Source organism: Periplaneta americana, chromosome 2 (assembly GCF_040183065.1).
Source record: "Periplaneta americana isolate PAMFEO1 chromosome 2, P.americana_PAMFEO1_priV1, whole genome shotgun sequence".
Taxonomy (NCBI): domain Eukaryota; kingdom Metazoa; phylum Arthropoda; class Insecta; order Blattodea; family Blattidae; genus Periplaneta; species Periplaneta americana.
Window position 1 is genome coordinate 134,626,255 of NC_091118.1, and position 20,566 is coordinate 134,646,820.

At 34.4% G+C, this 20,566-nt stretch overlaps 1 protein-coding gene across 3 annotated transcripts in view; it reads left to right on the forward strand.

Moving 5' to 3' along the window:
* Keap1 (kelch like ECH associated protein 1) overlaps positions 1-20,566 on the forward strand; it is a 188,180-nt gene that overhangs the window by 160,305 nt on the left and 7,309 nt on the right. For all 3 annotated transcript variants that reach the window (XM_069818454.1, XM_069818456.1, XM_069818455.1), the window contains 6 exons: positions 5,159-5,323; positions 10,969-11,118; positions 13,451-13,729; positions 15,366-15,557; positions 16,673-16,884; positions 18,316-18,521. In XM_069818454.1, the coding sequence (XP_069674555.1) occupies positions 5,159-5,323; positions 10,969-11,118; positions 13,451-13,729; positions 15,366-15,557; positions 16,673-16,884; positions 18,316-18,521 (1,204 nt within the window). The remainder of the gene's footprint in view (positions 1-5,158; positions 5,324-10,968; positions 11,119-13,450; positions 13,730-15,365; positions 15,558-16,672; positions 16,885-18,315; positions 18,522-20,566) is intronic.

Below are 20,566 nucleotides of genomic sequence, written 5' to 3' on the forward strand. Positions count from 1 at the left end.
ACACAGCTTCATCGTAATAATTTTCATTTTTCCCCCAGAAGTTCTATTAGAAAAAAAAATTGTCATGCATGTATTGCGATATTTGAGAAACTCCTGCAGCCTCACGTTCGCTTTCGAGCTTCTTCTTTACTAACAATAAACGTTACTAGATGTAATGTGATTCTATGACTAGTTAGCAAATATATTGGAATTTGTGGAATTACGACCGCAAACTATGGCTGATGAGAAGAGAGAAGTTGTGCACTAGGTCTACATAATTTGTATCATTAAACTCGTACCAATTACAGAAAACTTATCGAATTAATTCTGGTATTGTCTCTTTCTTAATATTATTCGTCAGTTTGTTGTCTCTTTCAATTTACTAATTAAAATTTCTTACTCTTCATGTGCGAAGTCTACACATACAAAATTCACGACGCTTGTATGAATTTTTTTTAATTCACATATATTTATTTATGAAAGCAATATCTTTTAAAAGACTTAATCTGAATTAATTTAGTTCGCGTATTTTGTTTTATTCATTTTATGTCCGTATTAATTAATTAATTACCGTTTTATTTTATTCGAAACGCAGAAAGATTATTGTAATAAGTAAAATTCAGTTTCGAAATTTTCATTGAAATGTAGGTTTTTCGCATTAGAGAATTTCTTTATGAAATGCAGTTTGTTCACCCTCTCTTTCGCTCTCACCTAGCCTTTCACCTTCTCTCTCAACGTTCTGTAATTTCCTCCATAACTGGACGAATTCCGTTCATATTCAGCATTTCTTTGTCAATTTATCCGGGATATATGCACATTACACATTCTCATTTCACTAAAATAGAACATTACATTTAGAAAAATATCCACGAAAATTACAATTTTCAAGAAATCAGCCAAGATAAGTTAATTTTCTTCTTGATATTTCATAGAAGTAGTACCAAATGAAACAACATAAATCCTAGTTAAAAAAAAAACTTTTTTAAAACTGATTATTTAACGACACTACCAACTGCTATGTTATTTAGCGTCAGTTGAGAAATATATTAATTTCAAATAATTCCCCACATTTCTCCTGAATAATGTTTAGTGCTATTTGAAAAATAATAATTGAATTATATTAGCACTGTTTCTTAACTTGTATTGAGTTTCGCATATTCTGAAGAAGAAACTCATGAGATACATAGATAAAAAAAAAACCCGGCTGGTGGATAGAATCCCAGGTTTATACACGAAGTTCATTTCTCACACGGTAGAAAATTCAGGAAGGAGTTTGTCGTGGTTCAATTCCATGATGGCCCATGAGTCATGCACGAACCAACACTTCCTCATTAATTTTAATCTTTATCAATTTGTATCAATCCTCCTACCCTCAGAGTAATGAACTCATGTGTTCCGTATCCTATATTAATGAATGCAAAAAATTTTCATTTGTGTTTCTGCCTTATCTTTCATTCGTGACATTATTTTACTCGAATAATACAATATTTATTATCTCGAAAGTTGGAAGTTTCCGAAATTTCAGAATTATAATTAGAGTAGACTACGAGACAAAGTGGGCTAACTCTGGTCATTTCAGGGTTAGTAGGCTTGTTGTGCATATCACTTTAATGAAATAACTAAAATTTAATTCGATGTCTGAAGCTTTCTCATAATCTATTTTGATGATACATCCTCCTCGGTTGTGGAATGGTTACCAAAACTGGAAGGCTTGTCGAAGATTTACGGCAGGGCTTCATACAACATTTATCAGCCGTTTTCCGATGTAAATTGTCAATTTAACTATCCACGCCTACTGTATTGCAATCGATAGGCATGAATGCCAATGTGCAAACGCCTTCGGTGAAGAAATAGAATTCTTCGCATCGTCAGACTAGCAGAGTTCAGGAATGTATTAAGTAACAAGCCTACGTATTCATTGCTCCATTGATCAGCGGCCGTCAGCACTCGCTGAAATGGGTAAAGGGTAAGGAGTGTATCGGAATATGCACCGTCGTGCAGAAGGGAGAGGGAGAAAGCATATCCACCAGCAGCCATGGATGCACGCCAGTGCACCAGATATCCGCGGGTAAGAGAAGCTAGCCCGAGGGTGCACTGTGCTGATGACCGCTGATTTTAATGTTTACATGCCAAGAGGTTTATTCTTCTAAACCACAAAACGTATACTTGGAGTTCCCATAATAATATCCTTTATGTGCTTTCTGAGGCCACAATGCCCCATTACAATCATATCCCTCTTTTTAGCAATCAAGACGTGCTTAATAATGTCGTTGTGCGAAATACCTTCATTAATTTCCTTAATGCACGTCACAGACTTGTGTGTAAATTTAACTCAGCAATTCTCATAACAAAGTAACACTGCCCAGCGATGAATAGTCTAATAATAAAATTTATAAGTTTATATATCTATAACCTCTGATTGAGGTTCTAGCTGATATGTATATCTATTATCAGGCAGTACATCTCACTTGATATGTGTCAGAGGAGGGGGAAAGGAACTGGCCACCCTATCCCATTATCTCCTGGCCTAGTTGCCTCATGAATGATGTCTTATTGGTGTTACTTATAAGGTTCAAACCTGTCTTCGGACAGTTGACTTATACCTATAATTTTGTCATTTTGTAATTATGCTTTGTGTTGAACTGTTAATGGCCTCTGGCTGTTGTACAGTACAATAAATAATAGTAAATAAATTATTATTATTATTATTATTATTATTATTATTATTATTATTATTATTATTATTATTATTGAATCTGAATAAATTGTATCATCAAAAACACAAGCTTTTTCATTGTATGTATTATACAGCAATTGAAATTACCTATCTGTTAGGTTTGTGCCATTAATAATCCCTTCGTGAAGTTGAAAATTTCTCACTGCTGGAACTTTCTTTCCGCTCTGAAACTTACAACACACAAAAACAACGAAAAGTATCAATATCGCGCAAATGGTGTGAACTACATCAAGTCTCCTCCCATAATATCATACGTCGGAAGGTGTAGAATTCTAGAAAGTTGAAAAATCTTGTCATCTAATCTTCATGTAGATGTTTCGATACTTTGAAGGAAACCTTTCGGCAATTCCGAAGCAAAATGTAATTTTGGTTACTCAGAACCAAACATTTTGTTTACATAGATCTCTCTATACTGTTTCATTTGACACCATTTCGTTTTTATATCAGAAAGGAATTCGTGAAAGCTCATTAAATAAATCTTCATTTTGGACAATTTTCCCTCAAGAGCTTCACTAACCTCATGTTATTTCTGGAGTTTTACTTTTCGTACAACACTTTCCAGACGAATATTACTGGATATTGATCATGAATAAAATCCATTGTATTTTACGGGAAAAGGCTGTATGCAGACTGATGAACGGCCAGCTAGCTAGACAGACAGACGACAGTATACAAACTGACAACATGCCAAGAACAACAGTCTTATTAAATGCTGAAATTGAATTCAGAGCAAAACCCTGAAAATCTTTCATAAGATAAACAGGATGCCAAATAATTCAACACATTTACTTTGCCTGAAATTTTATTTCCTATTACAATACTGCTTCATATGGAATGGTCTAAAAAAAAAAAAGTCATTGTACTCTGTATTCTAAAGTTTTTTTTCTCTCCTTTCAAAAAAAAAATCCTGTTTCTGCCAGTTCCGAATGATATCAGTGTCAGGTCATGACTTGACATAACTTCTCCACTTATGTATTTGCCATGTGTATATATAATATACACACGAGTAGCCTATATAATGTAAGGTCTTTGTGCGATATACAAAGCTGTAATAACATTGATTGTTCTTGGGATTTACATAGAACTATTGATTGTTTGGTTGGTTGCCGACCCTTTTTTGTATTTTACTAGTCTATTATTGTGGAGAATTTCATTTTTTAAGGGGAGGGAAAGTGGAGCCCTTTCACACAGGAACAGGTTTCTTTTACAAGCTACAAATCTATTATGCGTGTTTCTCAGTTTTACTTTCTTTCCAAATGCCTTAAAATCAATTACCCTGACACAGGTATGAATCAGCGAATCTCAGATTTAATGACAAGTATGATGAACCACCAGAAAAACTGTGGCTTGTATAATATTGTTATGATGAAATTACAAGAAAATTTGAATTATTCATAACTTTTGAGAATCTGTAGGTGTAACCATCCTAATACATTTGACCTCTTATGCGAATTAACATCTGTTAGTAACAGCTTCATGAGTGACAAATCCTTTTATGTATTTATTTAGACAGATAGGGAATTCCCACGGTGTTTAGAGAGTACAATTTTTAAAACTCATGCTGACTAAGGACGGATAACAGTTCACCAAAGAAGGAGATTCTTTGCTGTAGTGCGGCAAGTTGAATTAAATAAATGAGTCGTTCTTTTTCTGTGAGTGAATACCAATAAAGATAAGTTGACTCACAACGGAACCCAGACCGCTTTGTATTCGAGATAATATGTTATGCCGAATTTCGGAAAATAATTTTATTTGTTACAACTTCTGGTAAAATCTCATCCTAGAACCATATCTGTTTAACAACAACAACAACAACAACAACAACAATAATAATAATAATAATAATAATAATAATAATAATAATATAATAATACAAAAGTAAATACACAAAATCAGCGAAAATATGTAAATAGTTTTTTTTATCACAAACTTTCTCGTTATTCTTTGTGCACTGAAAAAAAAAAAAAACTTTGTTTTTAGTATAAATTATTATCATTTATGTACATGGTTTCTGGAAAAATTTATTCACAAGTACGGTACCGGTACTGAATATGAACCAAGTTCGTATAACAGTTTTTAAGAAAAGGCCATTGTTTGGATACCATGAAAAAAAAAAAGAGAGAACTTTATCTATGAGATGTTATTACCGGTACTCTAAAACTTAAAGAATCTGGAAAATGTGTCGCAAATAATTCAGTATGTCTTTATTTTAAATTAGTCATATTTTAGGTAATGAAAATGTCGCCTAATTACTTCGTTAATTTTTACGAGAAACGAGTAGGCCTACTACATAAAAACACAATAGAGCCCTCATGTTAAAAAAAAAGTTAGTTTCCCTATTATCGCTCAAGGCTTTCCATTCACAACTTTTTCTTTTCATAGGTTAGAGTTTTAATGACATTTTGAAACTGTCATGGTTAATAGCTATTTTTATTATTTCAGGCAATGTTCACAGGCGGCCTCAAAGAATGTGAAATGTCACGTGTGAAGTTACAAGGTGTTTGTCCAACTGCTATGGCAAGGATATTGCACTTTATGTATACAGGCCAGATAAGAGTAACTGAAGTTACAGTGTGCCAACTTCTTCCAGCAGCTACCATGTTCCAGGTATGTAATGTAAGAATTGTCTTACTTTCTTTAAAAAAAAAAGAAGGATAATATGTCATGTTATCAATATGAAGTGTGTTATCCTTCTCCTTCCTCTTCCGAAGACAGTGCATGTAAAAATAAAGAAAGAAGAAGAAATTATTCACTGATTTGTGTTGACTTTTCAGGAAATTATCTGGCTGACTAGTTTCGAAGTGTCCAAGTGTCATTGTCCAAAGCCTAGACTTTGAAAGATAACACTTCGAAACTAGTAAACCAGGTAATTTCTTAAAAAGTTAACGGAGTAAAGAAGTTGTAAAGTTAATTAGTGATTATAAAAATGTATAGAACAATGAAGAAATTATTCATATATACTAAAGAAATTATTTCTGAATGGAACTATGTTACATATATTAGGAAATTCGCCCACACCTGTGCAGTAACGGTCAGCGCGTCTGGCCGTGAAACCAGGTGGCCTGGGTTCGAATCCCAGTTGGGGCAAGTTACCTGATTTAGTTTTTTCCGGGGTTTTCCCTCAACCCAATATGAGCAAATGCTGGGTAACTTTCGGTGCTGGACCCCGGACTCATTTCACTGGCATTATCACCTTCATTTCATTCAGATGCTAAATAATCTAGATGTTGATACAGCGTCGTAAAATAACCCAATAAAAAATAAATATTAGGAAATTCACATAAATTGTTAAGTTAATTCTTGTTTTATTGTATATAAACGGAGCAAATCAAATAATATTTGTAATCAGTATGTTACAATTTTCATCTAGATATTAGCCTATTTTTGATAATCTTGACTCTCAATTGTAAACTCTAAGGAGTATTTGTGATCATTTTGTTTTATGTTTAGTGTTGTAATAGAATAATTTTCATTTTTGCACGATAATTTCACATGTGTAATTTGACAATGTCATTAGCTTTTGCTATAACGACAGCTAATAAATACTAAACTAATACTATACTATACTATACACTATACTATATTATACAATACACTATACTATACACTATACTATATTATACTATACACTATACTATACACTATACTATACACTATACTATACACTATACTATACACTATACTATATTATACTATACACTATACTATATTATACTATACACTATACTATATTATACTATACACTATACTATATTATACTACACACTATACTATATTATACTACACACTATACTATATTATACTATATTATACTATACACTATACTATACTATATTACTCTATACTCTATACTCTATACTCTATACTCTATACTCTATACTCTATACTCTATACTCTATACTCTATACTCTATACTCTATACTCTATACTCTATACTCTATACTCTATACTCTATACTCTATACTCTATACTCTATACTCTATACTCTATACTCTATACTCTATACTCTATACTCTATACTCTATACTCTATACTCTATACTCTATACTCTATACTCTATACTCTATATACACTATACTATACTATACTATTACTGTTTAAATCTCATTGTATTATTTAATAATTTAATTTGACACAGATTTAATGAAGGAGGTAGGTATTGTATGTATTTGGTATTGCTGACTCCAGCTCTTGCACTATCTAAAATTTATTTTCGTAATGAGTAGCTAGGGAGAGAGGAGAGGAGAGGAGGAAGAACCGCGGTTTTATTTCATGCTAGTTGGTTGACAATGACTAGCAAGTTATGTGTGGGCTGATAAGACAACGAATACTGAAGGCAAGTTCCTCTACTGTAACACCAAAGCAAAGCACACTGTTAAAAGTAATGAGACAAGTCAACAAGTTGGCATCATATGCAAACGTAAAATATCGTTTGTATGATAAGCCAGCTAATATCTTATCATAATTCAATAACATTCTTAAGACTAAATTCTAAATTATAAGTTTTCACTTCGTTTTATCTTTTTCTAACACTGAATTACATTATTAGTTGTTTTGATTAAGCCTGAATTTATTTAGAAATACAGTACATTAAATCTTGGAATTCCAAAACTATATCGCACATTATATCTATAACAGTCGTGATATTAAAATTGGAGAAGGCTGTATATGAGTACATACCACTGTGAATTGTTACGCATCTCATCATTTATATATTCATTTATTTATTCTTCTTGTATTTGTTTAATTTATAAGTGGTCTGTATAGCTCTAAATCAATAAATTATTTTTAAAAATGTTCAATTTATTTTTGTAAGTAGATAGAACAGTGAAATTAGTTCTTATTATATATTATGATCATTGGGAGGGAAAAAAAATCACGAGTTCATTATGAACAAAAGTTTCCTTCGTTGCCATTAACTGCCATATCTTATAGTACTATGTGACGGAAATGTTATAAATTTACCTGATGGTTAACATTTATATTAACAAATAACTACTCCTTAGCTGGATGGCTCAATTGGTAAAGCAGCTGGCTATGGACTGGAAGATCCGGGATTCGATTCCGGGTGGTGATGGGATTTTCTCGTGACCAATCTTCCAGAATGGCCCTAAGGTCTCTCTCAGCCTCCTATTAGACTGAGTACTCATGGCATATAAGGGAGTACCTTTACTTTACCTGCTCCTTAATCTTGTCACGGTGTTGTGCTAAAATGCCAGTTAATGACCTAATGCATAGTGAATGAAAAAAACAGAAAGAGCTTCATGCTTGAGGTTCAGCCACTCTGTTTCCGTTTTGAACTTTTTATTTTAATATAAGCTACTAGATGTGAAATTGTGTAGGGATTGGTAAGCTGTGCTCAGGCATAGAAATAAGAGCCTTCATGTAAACAAGAAAGAATAAATCCCCATTCAAACCACGTCTTCCAGTTCTGTTTGACAGAGTGTTGCAGTTTGGTACTCGTAGATGAGCCTGCAATGTTCTATATCTGAAAACATCTACCAATATCAACAGTTATCGAATGAACAGAGTAAAATTTCAAATCGTTTCCTGTTATTTTAAATTCTAAATTCCATTATCAAAAAATATACTACCTCAAATTTCTGTAGAAGTGCTCTACCTCGTAGCTTTTAGCTATGAGCTGTGTCTGATCTAAAAATAACTAGAGTTGTATAGATGAAATATACAATGAAAAAAGGTGCAAGGTGGCCACAAAGTCAGGACATACAAAGATAAAAAATAGGCTTTATGAAAATATAAGATTGTTTCAAACCTGCTGTACCCTCTCCCTTTTTTTTTTTTTTCTTCCTTTTCTCTTTATTACGCTTTCGTTTATAGGGTAAATTAGGGTCTGTTGGACAGTCGGGCATGTTGGACACTTTGTACTTTAACGTGTTACCTCGCCACTTGTGGACACCACATTCTGCTATAAGTCAAGGACGGAAGTAGCCACGAGTGGGGCTACTTCTGTCATTAACTTCTAGCAGAATTTGGTGCCCACAAGTGGCGAGGTAACACGTTAAAGTACAAAGTGTCCAACATGCCCAACTGTCCAACAGACCCTAATTTACCCTATACCTATTCTCTTTTTTCCATTATTTATTTATTTCGCATCCCTCCTTCTTCTTCTTCTTCTTCTTCTTCTTCTTCTTCTTACAGTGATTAAGCCCTATGGCCCATTCCACTCTCAAGGAAGATCATCCTTCCATCTTCCTTTAAGTCTGCCAAAACTTCTGGTTCCTTGACGATATCGATCCTCCAGTAGCCTGCTCCTTGTAACACGGCCAAGGAACATATCTTAAAACTCTGAAGGGAATAGCCGGATGGAAATAAGGAAACTTATGTGAGGAAAAGGTTTGGTAATGCTTTCTCAAGCCCTTTCACATGCCATAAATTTGTGATGCATATAATGTCCATGTAAATCCCTTCTAAAGAGGAGCATACTTTTAATTTTATCAACCTTGAAACTTCATTGACCTCGACCGAGTTTGAACCCACCAACTTCGGATCCAGAGGTGAACATGGTAACCATTAAACTACCAGGAATAACCGACTGATCTCCTTCAGTGGTCAAGCTGTTATTCATGCTTGCTACTAGATCTGAGATTAGCTGCTTCATACCTAGCCAGGCAGCATTGCTAAGGGCGATAAACAATTTTAGCACAGATTCCTTCAAAAGGGAGGTAAAACTAGCAAGCACCGTATGTAGCTTTGTAGCATGTATACACACCCTACAAACATGGTTCCAGAAAAATTTACAGCTGTTTCTCACCCACATCAAAATTCAACTCTGCTAATCAACATTCTCACCTGTTATACAATCATCGGAGATAACGAATTCCATCCTACAGCTGCTTCCAGCTCGAGAAACGCAATTCTTTACATTGTGAGGCTAACAGGGTCCAGTAAAGTCTTCAATGCATCACATAAGGATGTCTTTCTACTGACTAACAAGTTAACACACTCTTTCTTTACTAAAAATTACATTTGAACTTGTAGGAATTTAGATTTGAGTCTTCATCCTGTAAATTTCATGTACTCTTCTTCTTCTCCTTCTTCTTCTTCTTCTGTGTACGTGTAAGCTACAGTTTCCCCTTATGCGACTGTTATAATTTGATCTGTCTATCTGCAATGAGGTCTTCCTAAATCCATCTGTCGATGTGGTTTGTAAACGATGACAAACAGTATTCTGGCATCCTTAAAACATTATTTCCTTATGGTCTCTTCCCAGTAGGCTATGCAAACATAGCAAATGGCTACGAAGAAAAAATCGTACTGTATTTTCCATTGATTTCTCAGATCTTTATTTTTAATATGAGGCGCTCAGTGCACAAATAGCCCAACCCACAAAATTTGCATATTGAGTTTATCGCTTTAAAGAGCTCCTCATATTATTCTCTTCAAGTTTTGTTTGTGTTTCGCATTTCATGCACTTTTACAAAGAGATAAAGTGGAAATATAATTTTGTGGGTTGGGCCATTTTGCGCTGAGCATCTCTGATGTTACCCTTGTTGTTTGTATAATTTTTTTACTTGGTTATTTAACGACGCTGTATCAACTACGAGGTTATTTAGCGTTGATGGGATTGGTGATAGTGAGATGGTATTTGGCGAGATGAGGCCGAGGATTCGCCATAGATTACCAGACATTTGCCTAACAGTTGGGGAAAACCTCGGAAAAAACCCAACCAGGTAATTAGCCCAAGCAGGAATCGAACGTGCACCCTAACGCAACTCTGGATTGACAGGCAAGCGCCTTAGCCAACAGAGCTATGCCGTTGGGTGTTTGCATAATTTCGTGCACTGTTACAAAGAGATAAAGTGGAAATATAATTTTGTGGGTTGGGCCATTTGCGCGCTGAGCACCTCGTATGGTGTTTAACCTTGTTGTTTATATCATTCTGGCACAGTGTCCAGCATTTACTACAATTTAGGAAAGCTGATTCTGATATGTTATAGAAGTGACTTTTAATTTTCTTTTTCATTTGTTTTTAGACGTTTAGTCGTAGAATTCCATTAATATATATTATACTTTACTAAATGTTTTTCACCATCTCTTTGGTAATCGTTCAATGAAATATGATTTCCTAGGTATACAAAATCCTGCATTATTGATCTGGCTAAATTGTGCTTTTAATATTATCTATTTGTAATTTATGTTGGGATGCGTAAGTCATGGGATCAGCACTGTGAACAACTTGTTTATATTGAAAACATTATCTGATCCTTAGTATCTGGATAAATTTGTTTCAGGTTGCTAATGTCATAGATGCCTGCTGTGTGTTCTTAGAACGTCAGCTGGATCCTACGAATGCTATTGGCATTGCAAACTTCGCGGAACAACATGGGTGTAAAGATCTGAATCACAAAGCCACTCAGTTTATTGAACAGCATTTTACTCAGGTAGGTAAGAAGAAAAACAATTACTGGTATTATACTTTAGAAGAGTAAGAACAGAACTCAAAAATATTCTCCTGACTTCATACTACTCTGTTGTAAACAGTAAGAATTATTCACATTCTATTTACATGATGAAAACATGTACTGTCATTGGAACATCCGTCTGAATAGGACAGTTTAACTCATATTGGTATTATTATGATGTACGAAAGTACATATGATATTTCCGTGCAAGAATTCTGTGTTGTCATATGATAAAGGATGGATAGAACAGAGAAAAATTCTCTTCGGCACCGGACTCGAACCCGGGTTTTCAGCTCTGCATGCTGACACTTTATCCACTAAGCCACACTGGATTCCAGTACCGATGCCGGATCGAATCCCCTCAGTTTAAGTTCTACCTCTCAGTTTTCCCTTTAGTGATCTACCCTCATGCACTGTGTATATGTGACAGTGCCACAATATCCAACGCACTATGTACAGAGGTGCACTCATTACGAGTGACAAAGTGGCCGGGATCACGCAGAATTCCTGCACGAAAATAACGTAATACTTTGGTACATCATAATAATATGATATGCGTAAGTAATCACTTAGTAATTCAAGACTGCGCTCATCCCGTCAGATCCCGGCTACTTAAGTCACTCGTAATGAGTGCACCTCTGTACATAGTGCGTTGGACATTGTGCCACTGTCACATATTCTGACACAGTACATGAGGATAGGCCATGGGAAAACTGACAGATAGAACTTAAACTGAGGGGGTTCGATCTGGCATCGGAACAGGAAATCCGGTGTGACTTAGTGGATAAAGCATCAGCACTTAGAGCTGGAAACCCGGATTTGAGTCCCGGTACCGGAGACAATTTTTCTCTGTTCTATCCATCCTTCATCATATTGGTACATTTAAAATTGACCAAATGCAAGTTTCAAGTCGGTTATTTATTTCAGGAATTCATAAGCATTAACATTTAACGAACACTGCATTCTATATGACAAGAATATAAAGATAAAAATCGAAAATTTAAGTTTATATAATACACTCATTGAACTAAAGTGTAGGAAAATTTATATATTCCAGTGTACTCTGGCCGCATTTACCTTCAAGCAAGGAATCTGTGGTACTAATTTGATATAAAACTGAATAGCCACGAAGCCAATATAGAAGTTATGACGAAAATAATAAACCCTTTTTTCTCCCTAGGATCGAATTGCCTCTTTTCCAGTTTGCGGTAGTCATTCATCCTACTGACGTTACCGGTACCTTTAAACTCCAGTTTCAAAATGGCAGGCAGTTTGATTTTTGCTAGTGATTCTAATAAAACCATTAGACATAATATTGTTAAACTTAATTTAGTGATGAAATTTGTAAGCTACAATTCAGATCTATAGACAAAGTACATGTCACTTGTAACACTCTCTCATATATGGAATACCTTGGTCAACTGTTTTACATGCTTATGAATGTGCATATAAATGCGCATTTCAATGAGAAATATTTTGTATATTTTCTGATTTATACCAAAGTTAATATTTTCTCTGATATTTGTTGAGATTTATTAAGGAGGAGATATTTTCTTTTACATGATTGCTGTGGGAGAAATTATGATAATTTTAATATTTGATGCGAGGAAAACGATCATAAAGTCAATTCTAGTGCATTTGAGACCAACCAACCATATTTGATGCTACGTAAATTTGAAATACCAGTTATTTTCCTGTTTTTTTTTTTGTGTTGGTACTAGTGACGTACTATGAAGTAAGGAGCATATTTTCACTGCATAGAAATTCCACAAACTGACAAAAATTTCAACAAGGATAATTTCTCAGAATGCCTCTCATTATATCAACAGCACAAAATAAAGTACTCTATGTAACATAACGTCTATCATATTATAATATATTATTTATAATTATTGTATATGTATGATGTTTATTTTAATAATACACTTTTCTATTATTTTCATACATATTCCGGTTATTGTTTTTGCATACATATGTGATTCTTTTATGGACTTTCAAGACTGTATAAGTACAAAATGTTGGATAAATGAAACGTGTAGTACTTACTTTGGAATCAAATCTTAACTAATCAGGTATCATTCTGAAAATATATGCATTTGCAGAATTTTTTGGGGTACAATATCAATACTTTAATTCATTTATAATTTTGAAGGTACTACAAATTTTTATTTGACATAAAACAGTTTGTAATTTACGTTGTAGGTACATTTTAGTACTTGTAAAATAAGTAATTTATTAAGGTGACATAAAGCACAGTCCAATTGTCTTGTAAATGAGTACAGGTACCAATTAGTCCTATTCAAATTTTCAGATCTGTCAAGAGGAGGAGTTTCTACAGCTTCAAGCAATTCAACTGGTAGCACTTATAAAGAAGGACGAGTTAAATGTGCAAGAGGAACGAGAAGTGTATAATGCTGTACTCAAGTGGGTTAAATACGACGAAGAAAAGAGGTATCCTAAAATGGAACACATATTGCATGCTGTGCGATGTCAGTATCTCACACCAAACTTTCTTCGTGACCAAATGAAGAATTGTGACGTACTCAAGAAACTGCCAGCATGCAGAGAATATCTAGCTCAAATATTTAAGGTATAACATTTACATTATAATTTTTACAGTTCAAAAATATTTCCAACTATTGCTATTGAATCATCCTCTATTGTCGTGTGGTTATTGTTACATTCGAGGTTCAAGGGTATCTTAACTGAGGTGGTGGATTTTTAAGGTTGATATAAATGTTTAGCATGGCTTCCTTTGGAAGAGAAAACCCAAAGGCTATATCAAGCACTGCTAGTCATAATTATCCTTGCCTGTCAATGCATTATCAGAGGATAATGAATACTATCTTGCCAGTGCCTCCATCTCAGAAATGGAATTCTTCATGCTGCTAGACTGGCAAAGTCTATTAAAGTCTTTATCGACCATGTCTGTAGGTGTTGCAACCAACCATTACTACATGAATTGTACTTCCTAGTGCTGGTTTTCAAATTGCTTTGGTATTGATTTTTCTTCTAGAGGAGAGGGACATGGGGTGATAAGGTAAATAGTATAATGTCAGGCATATAAAACAATGTCTGACCTTCCCCAACACACAACGCTATAAAACAAAATTGTATGTTTGCTGATTTTGGAGATGGTGGTGGGCGTTATAGTTTATATTCTACCAAGCAGCACGTGACATTCTCCAGAACTAATGCACAGTTATAATTGGTATATTTGAATGACTATTGCTGGCAATGCAATCACATTATACTTTGCACAAACTCAGTAAGCTGTTAATACTAGAGTAATTTTATTTAATACAGCTATAAAAACTTTACTAGCATCAGTGAAATAGGAAGGACAATTAAGGATGATTCTGAAGGTTTTGGAAGCCTCTAGAAGAGGACTCCTAGTAAAACAAAATTTTAAAAAAGGAATTCACTTCTGTTAGTGCCAATCTGCAGTGCTCAATTAATTAAAATTTTAGTTACCGGTAATTCATATTAATTTATAACAAGATCACGCAATCACTAAGAAACTTATATGCATATGTGCATTCTGACAAGCGAGAGCATTTTAGTGCTGTTATTGGAACAGAAATGCCAATTTTAATTAATCTAATACTGCAGATTTGCTTTAATGGACATAGGTTGCTTTTTGAGTAGTTCTGCGTAATTGAATTCCTCTATTCGCTCCCAAAGTTCTAGCCAAACACTTTTAATCAGTAGAGTCCGGATTCTTACGTAATTACTTTTTTTTTTGTTCATATGTACTTTCATAATAACCGAAAATGTTGACTATTTACATAAATAGGAACCATATACTCAAATTTTAGGTTAGGTACCGTACATATTTTTACACATTTTGCCCAGTACTACATATTTATTGACCTATAAACAGACAGAAAAAGCAATAAACAAACAAAACAAAGGAAAAACGGAGTGAGTCTTTTATAAGAAATTCGTTAATGTGTAAACCTTAGCTCTTATGGAATCAACCGATGTCTTCCAAAGGGAATTTAGCATATGGCAGCTGGTCAGTACAGTTCATATTTAGAGATTAATATTACATACAAATCCGGACTCTAATTTAATCACTTATACAGTATATAGTCACACAGTATCATAGTTCTTACGCATGCAGTGCCTTCTCACACGTAAATAGTAAAACCAGAATTTCAATTAATAAGTAGCATATGTTACCAGTAAAGGACAGAATAAGGGCAATGCAATTTTATATGCAGGATCTGACTCTGCACAAAAAGCCATGTGTGAAAGAACGTACACCCAATACTCCAAGAATAATTTACATAGCTGGTGGTTACCTCAGGAATTCACTAGATCTGCTTGAAGGCTACAATGCAGATGATCGTACGTGGTCGCAGCTTGCAAAGTTAACAGTGCCTAGATCAGGACTAGGTGGAGCATTTTTAAAGGTATGTCCATTGCCTATGATACAACCTAATCACATTTTTACTTTCTTTTTGGTATACGTTACTGTTACTTTATTACACGACATTCGCATTGACATTGTAGGACTGTGATTATACATGAAATTCATAATATCAGCTATCACTTGAGGGATTTCTATATTGTTTTTACTTTTTATAGGTATAATAGAACACTATCAAGTCAAAACATTATAATATTATAAGATACAGACTGTTGTGGCAGACACTTTGGATCAAGTTCCAGTTAATCCCAGATGAAATTTTTGGTAGACAAAGATATTTGGGTCTGTTTCTTTTGAGTACAGGGGGTTATTGCATTTTTCTCTCCCGTAATTTCATTAAGTTTCAATTATAATCTCTTATCATAATTTATTTTTCTGATAAAGTAAGTTGTCTACAGCTTCATCAAATGGTGTACTATTAATAAATAATTTAATAATGAATTTTGATGAAACTCATTATTTGTTTTTAATAAGAATATGAATTCTTCTGATCTAATTTTAACTGTAGTAATAAAATATCAGTTAAACCTGTTAATCCCTGTAAATGTTTCGGCCTTGTGTTGAACAATAATTTAAATTGGCCTTTATATTTAGAACATATGATGTACGAAATTTGACAAAATTTGTTTTGCTCTTAGGAGCTTAAAAACGTTTAATTGATTATTATGTTGACCCTAAAAATATGTATCACACTTTAGTTCAGTCTGTTCTGTCTTACAGTGAATGGTGTCCCATTCATTTAGAGAACACCAGTATTTGTCTTCAACTTAAGCCCAAGAAATTTCTTACTTGGTATCTTTAAGGAGGATAATATTTTAACATTACTGAACTTTGTTAATGATTTTCTTCATATTGAATTCCGCTTTATACTCATACCCATTCCTACCCGAGATTGAGCACTGTAATATAAGCAGAGTCCAGAAAGCTTTTTATGACTATACGTAGTCAATGGAATCAAACTCTGCATGACATCTGATAAAGTTCTGCATGTTGCAGGAATTTCTTCTTCATATCTTGTGAACTTAATTCAAATATATTTTAAACAGGTTTATTTTGTTGTGGTAATGGTGATATATTATTGCGTCTTTTCTTTTTTAGGGCATGTTTTATGCTGTAGGAGGACGTAACAATTCTCCAGGCAGCAGTTACGATTCAGACTGGGTTGATCGATATAATCCGGTGATGGATCAATGGAGACCATGTAGTCCTATGTCAGTTCCTCGTAACAGAGTAGGAGTAGCTGTAATGGACGGCCTCTTGTACGCAGTTGGTGGTTCAGCAGGCAGCGAATATCACAGTAGTGTAGAAAGGTAAACACACATTGCCACCACAACTACCAATATTGTTTTAGACGGTTATTTAATGACCCTGTATCAACTACTCTATTACTTAGCATCATTGAGATTGGTGATAGCGAGATGGTATTGGGGGAAAAGTGGCCGAGAATTCTCCATAGATTACATGAGATTCGCCTTATAATTGGGGGAAACCTTGGAAAAAATTCAACCAGGTAATCAGCCAAGCGGGAATCGAACCCACGCCTGAGCACAACTCCGGATTGACAGGCAAGCGCCTCAACCAACTGAGTTATGCTGTTGGCTAACTATCAATACTGAATTTTATACTAATTCCGACTTCATTCTTCTGAGGTTTTAAGTAAACATTAGAAATATACTAATTAGTAGATTTCCATTATTTCTTTTCTTTTTTCTGTATTTCTTCCTTTGTTTCTTTTTTTATTTTTTGTCTGTTTGTATGCCTGTATGCATTAATTAATTAATTAGTTAATTCCTTTAGTAGGTGCAGTATGTTTACTTAATTATTACAGAATAATTCAGTGATTTAAAGTATTTTTTTTTTCATAGAGAATGAACCCTTAAATATATTATTGTAATTTTGTGTATACCAAAACTTCGTACTGTCAGTAATTCATTTTCAACTCATGTGGCTTCTCCGTCTATAAGATGTGAACACATTAATGGAAATTAGCTAACTGGACTATTCGTAACAGCACTTATTTTGCTCGTATATTATTCAGTTATTGATAAGGTTACTGTAGCAAAAACATTTCTGATAATATTCTACACATAATATATTATCTCAATTCGATTCGAGATAGAACATTGAAAAGTTATGCCCTTTACCATTGAGTTTCTTGTTTAATGTTTGTCCTATATTATCTCAAGCTGGCCTCATGACTTAGGAGTCCTTCTACATGTGAATATCTAATATTGATTCATACAGAGGGACAAAGATACAGTAGATCATATAATAGGAATGAGTATAATATGTATAATTAAATATAGTATAAAACTCAATATGGAGGGGGGAAAGGAACTGGCCACTGTACCCTACTATTTCATGGCTTAGTTGCCTCATGAGTCATTCCTTATTGGCGTCACTTATGAGGTTCCAACCTGTTTTCGTACAGTTGGCTAACAAATCTCAATATTTATAAATAATTTAAAGTAACATAGAAACCTTAATTTAAATATTAACTAATCATTTAAAGAAGCTATTTCTATTTTTAAAAAGTTTCTTTGTGCATTTCTTACTCCCTGTTTCACTAGGTACACCCATCTGTTTGTAAATTACTGTGGTATGTAATAGGAACATACAAAACCCGACAGCATCTCATACATCCTACAAAGTAAATGTTGAAGCTTAAAATCAAGGATTAAACCGAGAGAAAACTGTTATATTTCAAAGACTGAATCTTCGTTATGTATTATTAATTTAAGGTATGATCCAGAAGAAGATCGTTGGTCGAATATAAAACCAATGCATACGAAACGTCTTGGAGTAGGTGTTGCCGTTGTCAACAGGTTACTCTACGCAATAGGTGGCTATGACGGCTCTGAGAGACTGAACACAGGTGAATGCTACCACCCAGAGAACAATGAATGGAGTATGATAGCACCCATGACAAAGCACAGGAGTGGAGCAGGTAATTTTTAACAATTTCTAATTTATGATTTCACCAAACAGATATCTAACTCAAAGTTACGACTGAAACATTTCAAACTTGCAGTGCATGTAAGGTGGTGATTTGCCACCATTTTAAGATTTTTATTTTCTCATACAGAATATAACGTATAATATTATAATGCTGCAGATAGGCTATTTGGATATTTGCACACAAATACCATTGATGTAGAACAGTACAGTAACGTCGCCAACTGCTTGTCCAAAAAAGTATTGCATTAGAATTACTTACACAACTTTTGAACAAATGAACACAGTGAAACGAAAAGTATACCAAACGAGTTACGACAAACGAGTTCCACGAAACTGGTCAGACCCTGAAGGTCAGCGAGATGGGTAGAACAAAACATGCCTCAGAAACTACATTGCAGTGGCAATTCTTTGTACGTAACTCCACGAGGTCTGAACTGACCCGGACGTTTGAAGTGTCGAACGATCCGATCGAATATTATATATATATGAACCGGTCCGTAGCAAAATATGCATCAATAAGATCATCAAACGAGTCAAAAATTTTAGTTATCTTGGTTACCAAATTTCATATGAAGAAGAAAAGGATCTGAATGAGAAAATTATTAAATTCAACAGAGCAATGGGGATAATTAATCAGATATTCAAACCAACCTTAGTACAAAAACACACGTGCACCAGAATTTATAAAACATTATAAAACATTGGCCAGACCTATACTCTGTTTTGGTAGTCAAGCTTGGACGATTCGTAATATTGATTCACAAAGATTAACGGCGGCAGAAATGAGATTTTTGCGTCATACAGCAGGTTACACAAGAATGGATCACATTAAAAATTTTGACATTATGAAAGAACTGCAGATTGAACCGATTACGAAATACCTACAGAAATACAGACAAAACTGGAGATCACATGTCATCAGAATGCCTCGTTCTAGAATTCCACGCCAAATTTTAAATTACCATCCTGTGAGCAAGAGATCCTTGGGCAGACCGTTCAAGCATTGGCAAGAGACCGTAACGGGCCACTAGGTCCAATACATGCAAGGATGATGATGGTGAGATATATATATATATATATACACACACACACACACACACACACACACACACACACACACACACACACACACACACACACACACACACACAGTGCTTTTCTTCTTGAGAAAAAGGTGGTGGAACTCTTTGTAGCATACGGAGAGATGATTACTGTCCAATGCACGGAAAATTTGTCACTTGTAATCTCCATTTCGTCCAATCTCAAGACTTTCAAGGTCTAAGCGGATTTCAAAGAAAAATTATTTTAATATATGATAGGTATTTTATTAACACATTTCTCGGTTTCATGATGACAAATATAACGAAAAGGTGCCGAAACACCGTTCTGGCACGTTCCGCCAGAAAAATAGCACTGTATATATATATATATATATATATATATATATATAGAGAGAGATATATATATATATATATATATATATAGAGAGAGAGAGAGATATAAAGTCGTGAAAATTTGTGAACTTTCAAAATATCTTGAACCTGAGATGTTGGGAGAATGCGAAAGTGGAGACTAGCATAACAGGAGAAAAAGACATCCAAACGAACCAAACAAGCCCAAGAACACGAGACGGTAGAGAGAGCAGCTGCGTACGTGAATTCCATGGACTCTGTGGCTGTATAACAGTGAGACATGTCATGCATCCATCTATATCGATTCGAACAGTGAATCCAGTACTGTACAACACCAGATGGGACAAGGTGATCATTAGTTCCCAATGGTGCTCATGAAGACTGAACAGCACGTGAACACCATTTCCACTAGCCTGCCTGAGACTGCGCAGAGATCACGTACATCAACCAGAGCATAAACAGTAAAACATTGTATTAGTCATAAACCTAGGCAGTAAGCATACTTTGTAAATCATATGTTCATCTTTAGTCTGTAAGCATATACCATACTCTGTAAACCATTCTTTCATAACCTCCCTCACTGATAAACATACTTCTTTGTCCATAAACTCTACAGTTCATT